We start from the raw sequence: 14,759 nt of genomic DNA, 5'->3' as shown, positions 1-14,759 counted from the left end.
CGTCCGAATAATTTGCTCTTCTTTTTATTACTTCTAATTCTAAGAAAATTTATTGAGGTGAGACCTGTGCTCGTTTATAGTTTTTAATTAATATGAATGAGTTCAACATAGAAAAAAGACTGAAAATCAATATTTTTAAACAATAGATACAAATATAATAATTTCTACAAATTAGAGTTCTGTCTTTAAGTCATATGTCACTTGATTTTCCAACATCAATATTCTCCTACCCTCTCCTGTATAGTATTTCTTCATGTGTTTTCGATAAAAGTGAGGTATGAAACTAAAAAACAATTATTAATGAGCAAATAAACCGTCTCAATGATAAATGTAACATGCTCAGCATGAGTTAAATTAGCTAAATCTAAAAGTTTTTTTTTGAAGAATTAAACCAATTAGGTGCACGAGTCTTTAAAAAATGATGTGCACAATGAGGTCTCAAAAGAAATTTTCATTTTCAGTTTTTGAGATATCAAAAAGAAACAAAAAACAATTTCTCAATCCTCCCCCCACCCCCCCCCCCCCCCCAAAAAAAAAAAAAGACACACACAACAGAGTGTGTTAAAAACGCAGATCATTGAAGAAATTCAGGATCCATTCCGTCTCTCTCTCTCTCTCTCTCGCACTCACACCGGACACACACAGTGTCTTACACTCAATTGGAGAGAGCGGTTTTTTCCATTTAAATACCATTTACAAACACTCCCGATTTATCTCCCTAAAAAAACCAATCATTTCTTCCTTCTACAATTAATCAGAGAAAGCCCTCGTAAAATCGTTGTAGAATTCATTAAAAAAATCGATCTTTGATTGTGCTTAAAGAGGAAGGAGAGCAAGAAGGAAAAGGTTAACAGGAGAGGAAAATGAGCTGCGCGGATCTGGTGACCACGAGTTCCAATGGAAATCTTGATGACCAGATTTCTCAGCTCATGCAGTGTAAACCCTTGTCCGAGCCTGAGGTAATGATTTCAGTATTGTTTTTATTTTTGCATTTGTGGCTTTTGTTTATAGACTCTTTGCGGATCTGAGATTAATTTTTTTCTTGAAGTTGAGCTGGAGGTTGCATGAACAATTAGATTCATGTTTTAAGATTTGTAGCATATTTGGAACAGGTTTGATGGATTGCATGTAATTAATTCGAATTTTTTAACTTTGTTTGAGAAAAATATTTGGGAATTAGGGTTTTTTGAATTGTAGTATATAATTGGGAGATTTGTAATGAAGTAGAATAGTATTGCAGTTTAGGTTTTTTATTTGGTTTCTTGATAGTGTTAAATGTTAGCTGTTGTTGTTTGTGGAAATGGGGATTTTTTTTCATTGGTTGACAGAATTCATAATGGTGTTTAAAGGAATGAAGGATGTGGAGAAGAAAGGAGAAATCTTTGGGGCTGTGTATTTTGGTTTAGGGAAGCTGGACTAGGGACAGATGTCTCGAATAAATAAAAAGCCAGCAATGAAAGTCACTGGTAATGAAGTTTTGAGTTTGAAGAATTTTGATTGCGAGTTTAGTGAAGATAAAACATTTGCTGTAAAAAAACAGTCCTTTTTTTTTTCTGCCGCTGGGGGGAGGGTGGTGTGGGTATGTCAACCGTTGGAACGCTGGGTTGACTACTTGGATGCAGTAGCATCAATTGACTGGATGCACTCTATTTCTGATTGTTAGTTGGACTTTTTCCGGAAATGTTGATGGTCAAAGTGATTGAAAAAAGCCAAAGAGGCTATATCAGATTGTATAAACATTATAGAGGAAAGAAAAACTGAGGTCAGCAGTGCTAGAGATTTTTGTGAGTGGCAAGAGGGAGAGGGACAGAGGTGCATGTAGAAATTGCAATTGGCTTATGGTGATTATAGTCTATATGGTTGAGGCTACTAGTCTTGCAATGTAAGAAGAGATAATTGAAAGAAGTTATTGTTACCATATTATGGCTAGAGTTACATTATTTCTTTGTTAGTTTTCTTCAAAAATAACCATTTTGAACTTTCCAGAAGGACCAATGCTGGAGTACTTTTAGGCAGGAACTTATGTTCAAAGCTTGTAGTGTATTAAGATCAGTATTGGCTGTATTTGGGTGTACGTCACTCGAACAAATTGAAGATTGTCAGACTAGTTCATTGACATGCTTGGCTTTTAGTAGCTCTGATTTGGTTGTCAGTCTAGCATGTCTGTTTCTTTTTCCATCCGTAAATAACACTACCATATTTTCCCTCTTAGCCATTTCAGATGTATGAATCGCTTTTTCATGCTTTTTTTTTCGTAAATTATATGTACTTTATCTAATCACATTGGAGAACAGCAATGTTTAGGAAAATTTAAGATACCATATAATGTGCCTTTATGATAAGATCCTCTCTCTCTCTCTCTCTCTCTCTCTCTCTCTCTCTCTCCGTGTGTGTGTATGTGTGGCCTTGGTGCAAGTGTTTTAATGCTAATTAGGAAGAGGGATCAGTAATATCTTTGTCCCCTTTTTGAGAAGGTGGATTATTTGTTTTACTCTTTAAAGCCATTTGTGTTCTTTTTGGGTTCTCTAGTATTGTTGCTGAAAGGATAACCTGGACCTCAGTATACTCTTCTTTTACTGGACGCAGGTTAGGAGTTTATGTGAAAAGGCAAAAGAAATCCTAATGGAAGAAAGTAACGTCCAGGTATTGTTGCTTTTGCTTATTGTTTTGCAGTGCTGTGCTTCACTGTGCATGGTTGAGATCTACTGCTCAATTAGTATCTACACGTTGTTTTCAAAGGCTTATGGGGTTGAGAAGTATTATGGGATGCACAACATGAATTCACTCAATATTAAATTTGAGGATGTGTAACTGTATTTAATGTAAGGTATCTATTTAACAACAAAGAGACCAAGTTCTGGAAGTTAGTTATCTTTCCCATCATCCCTTTTTTGGAAAATACTAAATATGTCAAAGATGTTTTTCCTAATAAAAAAAATGTGGCAAAGTGCAGTTTCAATTGATGTTCTACTTGCTTTGACTTGGGCATGAAAATTGTATGACAAATAGGAGAATGACCATTTTGCGATAAGTTTGAGCAGAATAGTGGTTTTATATATCTTTTGCCTTGATTGGAAGTAGATGTTATATCTCATGTTTGTAAATTTTTCGAGTAAACCTTTGACGTGCTAAATTATAAATACTTGTCAACTTATGATGTCGTTTGATATTTCCTTTAGTTTTTTAACCTTGATACACAGGTAATTACAAAATTCTCTAATCATTGGTTTTATTAGCATGTTATTTGAAGCTTGATTTGTTCTTTGTGCTAGTATGATCCCTGATGTATGTTGTAGTTGCATCGAATATTGTGTTCACTAGTGGGCCTCATATTGGGTTGTATATATTTCTGAATAGTTTCAAATTAGTGTTGTATTCTCTTTTTTTCAAGTAATATTTATTTTGTCAAAAAGCAAAAAAAGGAGAAAGATAAGTGAGGGATCTTGGATAATTTATGATTTTATTGACATGTTTTCTGCTTGGTAATGATTCTAGCATATAAGTGCATGTCAGGGATCATGCTCATGTCAATGATTATATAGAAATATTGTAGCATATAATTTCATTTTGAAAGTATTTGGCATGATGATGCTGCAGTTCAGTGAACTTGAAGATGTAATGCATTTTCTTTTTCTATTCACGATAGTTCTGTTATTTCTTTGATGCAGCCTGTAAAAAGCCCAGTGACCATATGTGGTGACATCCATGGGCAATTCCATGATTTGGCTGAACTTTTTCGCATTGGAGGGAAGGTACTTTTCATCAGCTGTGACAGTTGTATTGTCTTTTTGTTTTTGTCTTTGAGCTAGCAGAAGTAAAATTTGAGCCCAGCCAAAGGAATGTCACTGGGATCGAAGTGGTCTTCTGATTTTATAACAGGTTGAAATGTTATATATGGTAACTTTATTTTTTGTGCTCACTTTGAAATTTCTGTGTATGCCTTGGTACTTGCTTGTATGGTTTGTGATGTACTGTATGTCATTCAATGTGTATGCACTTGTGTATGAGAACTAAGAATTTAGGTTTGTGACTCTTTAGGTACTGCTTTGGTTGCATATTAAGCCCTTTGGTAGGTGTTTGGTGTTTTTAATGTTATTAGAATTGCAGTTAAGCATGGCTAATTCTGCTTAATATCTTTTTTAGTCATATCCGTTATTCTCTATGCACTCACTGAATTTGATTTTTGATTTTTGTGTATAACGGATTTTGCTGTGACATGTTTGCTTGTAATGTTATTTTATTTTCAATGATCAAGCTGAAATAGAAAATTCAATGTAAATGAATCTAAATTCCCAGGGATTTTTTCCAATAACCCTTAATTGTGAAGATGATTTTGTTACTATGAGCAATGTAGTTAATATATCTTTGCTGCAAACTTAATTATGAATTTAGACATGCTATGACTATTAAACTTCCAGAATTCCCATGGATGTTTTCCTCCTATTCCATGTTTTCTTATACATCTTATTATAACTGTACTAGAATTTGAATACATGGCAAAATGGAAACTTTGACTAGTCAATTTTTTTTCATATTTTTAGAAAGGACGAAGCAAATGGTGACTATTGGTTGTTACCAGTGCTCAGGATTTGTTGCCATGGTTTACAGGATTGGAATGAAACAATCTGCCATTTAATATTGGTTTCTAGATGCCACTTTTCTGGAAAATTTCAATTTTGTCGATGGTGTTGTCACAGATGTCTTCTATGCAACAAAGAAAGAAATGTTTTATTTCCTTCATTTGCTTGTTTGGCGTATGTGCATATTTATGTCGGTGGAATCTTGTATGGATTATGTAGGTCATTTACAGGATACAGCTGGTACAATGGATGTTTATTTGTTATGCTGAAAAAGTTCGTTTTTGATTGTTTCCTGTGACTTTCGCACATTTAAAGTGGAATTGGCTTATTGCTTCATTGTTGTTGCCAGTGTCCAGATACAAATTATCTGTTTATGGGAGACTATGTTGATCGTGGGTATTATTCTGTCGAAACTGTAACAGTAAGTACCAGCTAAACCTATGCTATATGTGCTTTAAATTTATCTTATATCTATGCTTTGAGAAATCTGTTTAATAATCGCAAATCTATTTTATGTGGTTCTATAGGATCTGCTATCTACACTTTTGAGTAGTCTGTCTTGTGATAACAAATCTACGTTTGTTATTTTAGACCTGTTTTGCTTCTTGTTACAATTTTATTCTCAAATGTAGTCATAGATGTATCTGAATCAAGGTAAATGTCTTTGCAAAGTGTAAGTAAATCCAGAGAGAGAACAGAACATTGTTATTTCTTGAATAATAATTAATTAGAGCATAGATATATCTTGTGCATATTGTTCACTGTTTGTGCTATAAAGCTGCATAGTATTTGTGGCATGAGTTCTTTAGATGTGCCTGGAAATAATAATATACATTTGGATAAAGCTGAGCTACTTTATAGCATATTTCATGCATTTAGTTTTTGTGGCTAGTTGTGAGATAGTTCTTAGCAGGGATCTGGTATAGATGTTAAAGTATGTTGCTCAACAAGATTAACTCATGGACCAAAAGTATAAGCAAGTTGGATGAAAAAATTGGTCTCTTTGCTCCAGTACCTGTCAAAATTCTGAATTATTGACTCATTTGTTCTAGATCTCTAAAATTTTGATTTACAGGGAATTGGGCCAATTAATTAGGTTAGTCTGATCTGGATCCTTAATATTTTCCATTTTGCAGCCTTTATGAAGCTGTTCCTAGTGATTTTAGAGTGATGAGATTGCACTTTGATGGATTATATCAATGAAACGCAAAAGCACCAATTGCTGGGCTAATACAATAAAAGGAAGCTCATTTAAAATGGTTGCTTAAGTCTTCCCTATTTCAAATCAAATTTTTGTGTGTTGATAACTGTCTATGAAGGGCATGGCTTTAGTGTAAAGCACTGAGATTCTATTATCTGGTAGAGCTTGAATTTTGTTGAACTTGTTTGCTCTTGTTTTGATCAGCTTTTAGTGGCTCTTAAAGTACGCTATCCACAACGAATCACTATTCTTCGAGGGAATCATGAGAGTCGGCAGGTACTGGTTTACTCCTCTTACTGTCTTTTAGCAAAGACTGATTAAATATTTTGCCATGTTTTGCTGATAATCTGGACCCATCTTTATGAATTTTTCATTTTTGCTGTTGAAACATAGATTCTAAAGCATATCTTCCTCAGATGTTGTTTGTCATTTGCAACTTACAATTTTTCCCCTCTTATGTCATTGCCTTCTGTTCTGAAGGTCAGGATCAGGGTGAGGATGGTATAGTAATGTCGTTTCTGGACAGCTGACTTTCTTGAGACACCAGGTTGAGCTGGAAATTTATTCTAATGTCTAATAACCTTGCCCTTGTATGGCAATACAAGCAATTAAAAAACTGAGATGTTGGATGCTTAACAGCTCAAGGAGTTTTTTTTTTTTTTTTTTTTTGAAGTTCTTGATGAATTTGAGATTGCGAACCTATGGCGATTATTGGGTGGCTTTTATCTTAACAAATGGTTGTGACAGAGCTCAATTTTTGGAGTTATCATGTTTGGAGGGGAACGATGCTATGTTTTCTTTATTTAGATAAGTGTGAAATAACCTTGCTCATTTGTGGTGAGAAGGATGTGGGGAAGGTGATGTTTTATATTTAAATTGTATTTATGTTGATTCATCATGTTTCGTGAATTATGACTGACCAACTTGTGCTTAAAAAACTTGTGTTTCCCAACAAAACCTGCAGACCAGCGCTGCATTATCACCTTTCTCCACGGCCATCCCCCACCACTCAACCTACCCTCCCCCTCCTCAACCCCCACTGCTGCACCCTCCGACTCCTGCCTCCTTCCTCCTCTACCTGGCCGTCTTCCCTCTTTTCTCCCCCACTCACCCAGTCCTCCACGGCCCCCATCAAGGTGGCAACTAGATCTGGTCACAATCTGGTCTGGATCCTGTCACAACCAGGTCTATTTGTGGAAGGGGGTGGAGGACCGGTTGGATGGGGAAGAAAAGAGGGGAGAGAGAGGACGGACGGAAAAGGAGGAAAGAGGGAGGAGGGGCAGCTTTGGGGTTGGGTGAAGGGTTGACAGTGGGGTGGGGAGGAGGAAGGAGGGAGGGAGTGATGGTGGGAATGAGCATCTGTGATGGATGAGTTGTGGGTGGGGCTGAAAGGGGGGGGGACATGTGGTGGGGAGAGGTGGAGAGTAGGTTGAGGAACAACCCAAAAAATGCCCAGACCTAACAGTTTTCTAATAACTTTTTCTTCAGTAAAATTTTTTTTTGAAAACACCCAATCTGGATGAGCTCGTATGCATTAATGCTGTTTAAATGAAAAGTACGCTTTCACTCCTTTCCAATTTAGTTACTTGGTTTCTATTCTCTACTGGATATTTTGTATGGCAGACCACTTTCGTTATTGTCCAAGCTAAAATGTATCCCTATGTTGCATATTGTTTTCAGTGGATTCTTCCTGCTGTTGTCAATGGTGTCTGTTTGCTTTTGAGTGGAGCTGTGTACTGTAGTTTGCTATGCATGGTCTTTTTTATTTGACCTTCTATGATTTTGAGGTTTGGATGCAGATTTTTCGTGATTTTTTTCATTTATTTGTTTTATTGCTTTGCCTTGTTTAGGTATGATCTTTTAAATCCTTTTACTGCCATATTGTTTTCAAGTTTCAAGACACAAAAAAGTATCTGTGCTTAGTAATAGGGGCTAAACATGTCTTTTGGTTTTTGCTTGCAGATTACACAAGTCTATGGATTTTATGACGAGTGCCTGCGGAAGTAAGTTCTATTTCTTTCTAACACTCATACCACCTCCTCTTCCAGCCATTTGATTTATATTGATTTGGAAACTGTATTTTCCTTTTCTCTTCTGAGGAAACTAGATAGATCACTTGACTTATATTCAGTTTTCCCTGAATTTGGTGGCAGGAAGTCTGCAAGTGTAAAAGGATTATTAGATGTGAAAGTACCAGTTACGATTGTACATATTGAAACTAATATGACACGTGACACAAAGGAACACGCCGGCAATGCTAACAAATTATTGTAGAGTTTTTTTTTTCCCAGTTGCCAGTTGTGCAATATGAGTGGTTTCAAGATGAATGCTATGTTTAATGATTTTGTGAAATTTAGATTCATTCTGAAGTACCATGGGTAGGTTTTCTTTCAGAGGAATTATGGGTTTCAGGATATTGCCCCAAAAGGATATCTAACGAAAATATTTGCAATTTCATGAGAACATGAGTTCCCTAATTATGATGTCTTGCTCAAATAATATGATAATATCTTTTACTTTATCTTTTCCGCTGATGGGGGCGTGAAATTTGTTTTTTATTTTAATTTGTTATATTTGTTTGTTAATTTTTAACAGGTATGGAAATGCTAATGTTTGGAAGATATTCACTGATCTTTTTGATTATTTTCCATTGACTGCGCTGGTTAGTATGGTTTCTACTCGTGGGGTTTTCCTCCTCTTCTTCCCATCCTCTTCCTCTTCTCCTCCAATTGAAACTTTTCTCCTTTTGTTTATTGTGTCTTCATAGTCTCATTTAAAAACATTGATAGATTAATTTACACGTTCTCTTAAAAAATTGATAGATTAAGTTACATGTTCTAATATTACAAAATTATGCTGATTTTATTTCATAATTTGTCTAACTCAGGAAAATTTGGATTTTGTAGTGAGCTTAACTTTAAATAAGGTGCCATGTGCTATAGCCCCAGACAGACCTTTGCACCATGATGCACTATGGGTGACTAATAATTGTGCAAGTGGCATTTTGATTGTGTATATTCTACTCACACAAATAGTTGGAAAATTGAAATTTTAACTTTCTTGGATGCTTTAATTTTCTTCATCGTGACTGTCCTAAATGACTTCCTCCATTATAACTTTCCCTACCTTCTTTTTTAGCAAACTTTGGACATGTAAAACATAATTAACCAAGCTGATATTGGAGATTAATGTATATGTATGTCCATTCATATATACTCAGCCAAGTAAAGCAAATGTGTTTAACCAAGTGGCATTTTGATATGTATGTCCATTCATATATACTTGGCCAAGTAAAGCAAATGAGTGTTTAACCAAGTGTCATTTTGATTCTATATATTCTACTCAGGAAAATTGAAATTTTAACTTTCTTGGACATTTGAATTTTCTAAATTATGATATGTCTGTCTAAAAGACTTGCTACATTATAACTTTCCCTACCTGTTTTTTTTGTAAAGTTTGAACTTGTAACTTTTAGTTCATAATTTCCTATGGTATTATTGATGCACTATTAACCAACCAAATAAAACAAATGTGTATTTATATGTGGGCTTTTATTGACAATTTGTGGTAACGTAAAGTGCTAGCACTGGACTCTCCTTTAATGGACCAAAAGTTCCCTTGTGATGTCATTTAATGAGTGTGTTCTCCTATTCTAAGAAAAACTCCATCAAATAAAAATCAGGGACAAAATTCATTTTTTTTTTCTGTCAAGTCAAAACCTTTGATTGGTCTTCTACTTTAAAAAGACTTTCTATCGCCCACCCTTAGGTTCTCAAATGTGGTGTCAAGTAATACTCTCTTGTTGCTACCTCACTCCAAAGCTTAATATTAATTTGTTAAAATTACAAACAGTCCATGTTATGTTGCGAGAACAAAATGTTTGGTCAGTATTTTATCAAGGACATCTTTAGCAGTTGGTGATAAATAGGATTCCAAGTTATTTTGAGAATTCAATAATGGTTTTCAGCCAATATTCCATTATTTATGACTTTAACCTTTGAACTCATCAACACATCACTGGCAATCAGTTATTGTGCATGAAAATTTTCTCTCTTTTCTGGGATTTAGTTTGATGTATTGACAAATTATGCCTCGTGAACTTTAATTTCTGGACTTTTTTTTTTAATTTTGAGATTCTTATTTCTTGTGCTTTTGTTCTGCATGTTCTGACAGATTTTTTTTTATTTATTTCTTTGCTAGGTTGAGTCAGAAATATTTTGTTTGCATGGTGGATTGTCCCCATCTATTGAAACCCTTGATAACATAAGAAATTTTGACCGTGTTCAAGAAGTTCCGCATGAAGGCCCTATGTGTGATCTTTTGTGGTCTGACCCAGACGATCGTTGTGGTTGGGGGATTTCTCCTCGAGGTGCTGGATACACATTCGGGCAGGTATCTTTTGTGGTAATTTCTGGTCTGTTCTTGTTTAGGTATGGTTTTCTCGTGATATTGTTTTGTCTACTTTTTAGGACATATCGGAGCAATTCAACCATAATAACAACTTAAAGCTCATTGCGAGAGCTCACCAGCTGGTTATGGAGGGTTATAATTGGAGCCATGTAATTAGCCAACCTCAGCCTGTATCCTATGTTTATTAGAAACTTTTGCTTCTGGTCAGTTGATTGAAATGTATATTGCAGGAACAAAAAGTAGTTACTATATTTAGTGCACCGAATTACTGTTATCGCTGTGGAAACATGGCATCTATATTGGAAGTGGACGACTGCAGAGGCCACACATTCATCCAGGTTTCTCTCTCCGTCTCTTGCCTTGGTCCATCCCCTTGTTGGGTTTTTTTACTATGCTTGTTAAAATTCGTTGTTATTTCTTCACTTATCTTTGGGGGTTTATTGAGACTTATCTTCAGTAATGATTGTAATGAAATGGTCTGATTGCTGGGAAAATTTTATAGTTTGAGCCAGCTCCAAGGAGGGGAGAACCTGACGTGACCCGGAGAACACCTGATTATTTCCTGTAAATCCTTTTGATAGTTGCTGACTGCATACATGGTGGTGGTTGATTCTGGTCATCATATGTTCGAGGTTACTCATGTTTAGCCGCCTGCCAGAGTTCAGTCAGTGGTTGAAGGCCAAAGAGGCGGCTTTGTAGAATGATTGATAGCTGAGGTCCGAACATCCAATTGATTTAAATTCTACTCTAACCTAGGAGGGTGGAGGAGGAGGCAAGGCTGTGATGATGCTGTGTATTGTATCGTTTACTTTTGTTTTTCTTTCTTTGTGTTAATTCCCATAATTATGTGTTTTACTATATCTATATTTATGTTGCTCTGATAAAATATTTCAGCAAAATTGGGATTGACTTTGATATAGATGAAGAGATTCATGATTCAGCAGCTTGCTCTTTTTGGGATCCTTTGCGGCATAAAACTCTCTTTTAAGTCTTCGAAGTTTTGAACCCTCGTAGGACTCTGCATATGCTGTTTAAATTGTAATTAGGCATGTTAGTAGTTAGGGTCCTTTGATTCTGATTTAGATCAATCGAATTTAATTAGATTTAGATTCAAATCTGGGCCTGAACCCTTATGGGTGGTATGAGAAGGTATGTCTAATGAGTATCTGTGATATTGGGTCTGTTTGGAAGCTAGTTTTTTGGGCAAGTTATTTACCTACAAATTTTTTAACAACTTTTGTTACAGGAACTCAAAAAACTTCTCAAAGTTTTTTACCTACACACTTCAAAATACACAAAACGCACTATTGTTTTGAATGTATGGTAAAGAATTAAAGTAAAAATATTTTGGAAATATATAGAGTTACAAGAATAGCATAAATGACTTGCAATTTTTACTTTCAAATAATAAAATTATCATTCAAGATGTTGAACATAATACTATGAATTCAAAGAAAGTACTGTTATCAACTAAAACTATTTGTTTTCAAAGATTCATCTGCAGTTACATTCAATTTTGTATTTGTTTGTTTTTACTCTTTCTACTTTTCCTAAATATATGTTTGTACCAATTATAATGAGATTATTTCATTTATATATGTATTTTTGTAAGATTTGATTTAAATCTAGGTTTAGTTTTCAATTATATAAAATTAAAATCTAACCAAACTATAACTCATTTATAGGGTTTTGATTTGATAAATTAAATTCAAATCCTATCGAAATATATTAGGTCTAAATTAAATCGGGATAAAATTTCATCCATTGACATTCCTAATCATAATTCAGAGTTAAAATTAAAGACTGAAAGTAAAACTCTACTCGGGCTCGGATTGATTTGAGATGGTCCCATCACCAGGGTCAAATCAAAGGATGTCTTTTTTTTTTTTTTTTTTTATCAATTGTCATTCCTACTCTAACTACGGGGAGACTCAATTGAGCCTACGGACCAATAGGGATAGAACCACCTAATCAAAGGACGTCTTCGTTCCAGCACTTTTCTAAGTTTGAGCGTGAGGTGAGGTTGAAGCGGACCCTTGAACAGCTAGGCAGCTAGCTATAGAGACATTGGGTATACAACACATCATCTTACGTGTGCTCATCATCGAGGTTGAAGTTATCTTCTTAATTTGGGATTAAAATTTATTGGCTATCCAAAATGGAAAAGGAGAAAAAAAAAGGCTCTCTTTGGATTTGTCTTTAATTTTTGAAAGCAAATTACTATAGTTCTATTTAAAAGTTGAAAGACGGATCAAATTATTTGATACTCAAACCATATTCGACTCGATAATAGCTTGTTTATGCTCAACTTGCTAGAGTTTGGTTTGCTAACTAAGCTAATATTTTGTGTTTGATAAATTTGCAAATGCAAACTGAATTAAGCTTAATTCTAATTCACGTCCAAAAATTTCAAACCATTCCAATTCGATTCAATAAAAGCCGTTAGTTTAGCAGCACTAGTTTAGAAAAGGTACCATGAGCTTTACTTCCATCATTATCATTATTACTATATAAAAGGTATCATGAGTCTTGGTACTTTAGAGTGCGAGGGTAAGCAGTTTTTTATCTTACTTTTTGGTATTCCAATTATGCCATTTTAAATTTATTATTAAAGTTTTATATAATCTTAATTGTGGGTTAAAGTTTTACTAATGCATCATCTGGCCACCTCACTCCATTTAGGCAAAAGAACCACAAAACTAATAGCACATACCGTATCGCATCCAAGGGAAGACAAAAGGTCATAAGTGACTAGAACTCCAAAACTAAAAAATCAGATTTAATAGAGAAGACGCCATCCATTGCATATTCTAGGGATATGTTACCACCCAAAAAAAAAAAAAATCCTGAGGATGTAGTTGTAAGTGGTAGTGCATTAATGTTAAGCCGAATGCTACCAAGGATTTGCATTTGCGGCTTACTGTGTTCCAGCTACTCTTCTTGTGTTTGCTTCTGTCTCATTCCCTCCAGAAATTCTTGCCATGCCAAAATATGAAAGTTTCGGGTTCATTTCTTTGTCAAGGAGAATATTGCTTGCTTTGAGATCTCTATGAATAATTATGAACGGTGCGTGAGTCTTGGTGTTGGTACAGAAGAAGCCCCCGAGCAATCCCACAAATGATGTTGAAACGCCTTTGCCAATGGAGCAATGAGCTTCTCTCTTTGTCTGAACAAATTGGCACAGAACTAATAGCACGCACCGTATTGTATCCAAGGGAAGACAAAAGGCCACTATGTTGCATCACACCACATTGTTAATATTTCATGTTGCATCAAATGGATTTTTCATGTACAAAAATTTATGACACCTTTCTAATTAAAATAGAAGCACTCAAGTGGAAAAAATACAATTCAAAATAGCAACCCATCATTATCATTAATAGCAACCCTCAAAACAACAAAAACTAAAAACTACTCATATATAAAGTGAATAGCAAATGAATCAAGAACATGAGAATAACATTCCAATGAAACTGTAGTGGAAGACAAACATTTTTACGAGCAGCGATAGCTCAGTGCTTCATTTGTATTGTTTTTTTGTCTTGTTTGGTAGCCAAGTTTTCCCCCAAGTTTGTCTGCTACAAGGTTTTTAAAAACTTTAATTACAGTACCTTCAAAAAACTTCTCAAAGTTTTTAAACTATACATTTCAAAATATTCAAAAAAAAGCACACTTCAAAATTTTTTTTAAAAACTACTACACCAAGATACAGTAAAATTTTAGACAAACACTCAAAAGACTCACTTGTCAAACGAGGTCCAAGTTTATCTAGCAAGTCATGTAGAAGCCATCTCCAATTGGTGAGGAAAAGGAGAGAAAGAAAAGGTTAGCATACATAATACTCTAATTTGTTAACCACCTATCCTATCTCGTGCATAGAAACTAATTGCACTCAAATTAATGTTTAATTTAGCATCGAAGATAGATCTGCAGTATTATTATTGGTGCCTGCAAAATTCTATCAAATGCTGCAATTCAAAGAGGAAAAGAATCTACTAGTATAACCAGAAGTCTAAAACGCACTTACTTTAGTACACCCTTAGTTTTTTCACAAGGTTCTTCTGTTTCCCCCTAAAATTACGCGCGCCTCAAGCCAAAACTTCTCCATATTCTTAATTGATTTACTAGTTAGCGTTTTAGATTAGTATTCAAAATCCATGAGCTAATGTTCTTGTGGTAAAGTAAAAATATACTCCCTCCGTCCCGTTTTATTAGTCTTGGTTTTTTTTTCACACAGATTAAGAAAGTGTAATTAATTTGGTTGGAAACATAAATTTAGATTAATAATTTCCTAAAATACCCTTATGCTAATCACGAAGAGTGCATTGGAAAAGCTCAATGTATTCAATGTAGTGAGTTAGTATTTAATAACAATGTATTAATAACAAGATATTTAATAAGGGTATTTTAGACAATTTGAAAGATTATTACATTCCTTAATGGGGAAGTGGACTACAATTTGGGACGGACGAAAAAGGAAAACAAGACTATCAAAGTGGGACGGAGGGAGTAGCATTCCCAACATATTTTCTGCTTTTGGGAGCTTAGCCATTGGTTTTGAAGTACAA

General features: G+C 34.8%; 1 protein-coding gene across 1 annotated transcript; it reads left to right on the top strand.

The window, feature by feature from the left end:
- The first annotated feature begins 535 nt into the window (after window positions 1–535).
- On the top strand, window positions 536–11,131 carry LOC113726967 (serine/threonine-protein phosphatase PP2A-2 catalytic subunit). The gene is made up of 11 exons (XM_027250894.2): window positions 536–959; window positions 2,587–2,643; window positions 3,669–3,752; window positions 4,930–5,001; window positions 5,986–6,057; window positions 7,744–7,784; window positions 8,377–8,443; window positions 9,982–10,173; window positions 10,251–10,340; window positions 10,422–10,529; window positions 10,694–11,131. The coding sequence occupies exons 1-11, from the start codon at window positions 864–866 to the stop codon at window positions 10,757–10,759; spliced, it is 945 nt and encodes a 314-aa protein (XP_027106695.1). The 5' UTR covers window positions 536–863; the 3' UTR covers window positions 10,760–11,131.
- Window positions 11,132–14,759: the final 3,628 nt, after the last annotated feature.

The sequence above is a fragment of the Coffea arabica genome, chromosome 2c (genome assembly GCF_036785885.1).
Source record: "Coffea arabica cultivar ET-39 chromosome 2c, Coffea Arabica ET-39 HiFi, whole genome shotgun sequence".
Classification (NCBI taxonomy): domain Eukaryota; kingdom Viridiplantae; phylum Streptophyta; class Magnoliopsida; order Gentianales; family Rubiaceae; genus Coffea; species Coffea arabica.
The sequence above is the reverse complement of the archived record's forward strand: the minus strand, read 5'-3'. Positions and strand labels throughout refer to the sequence as shown.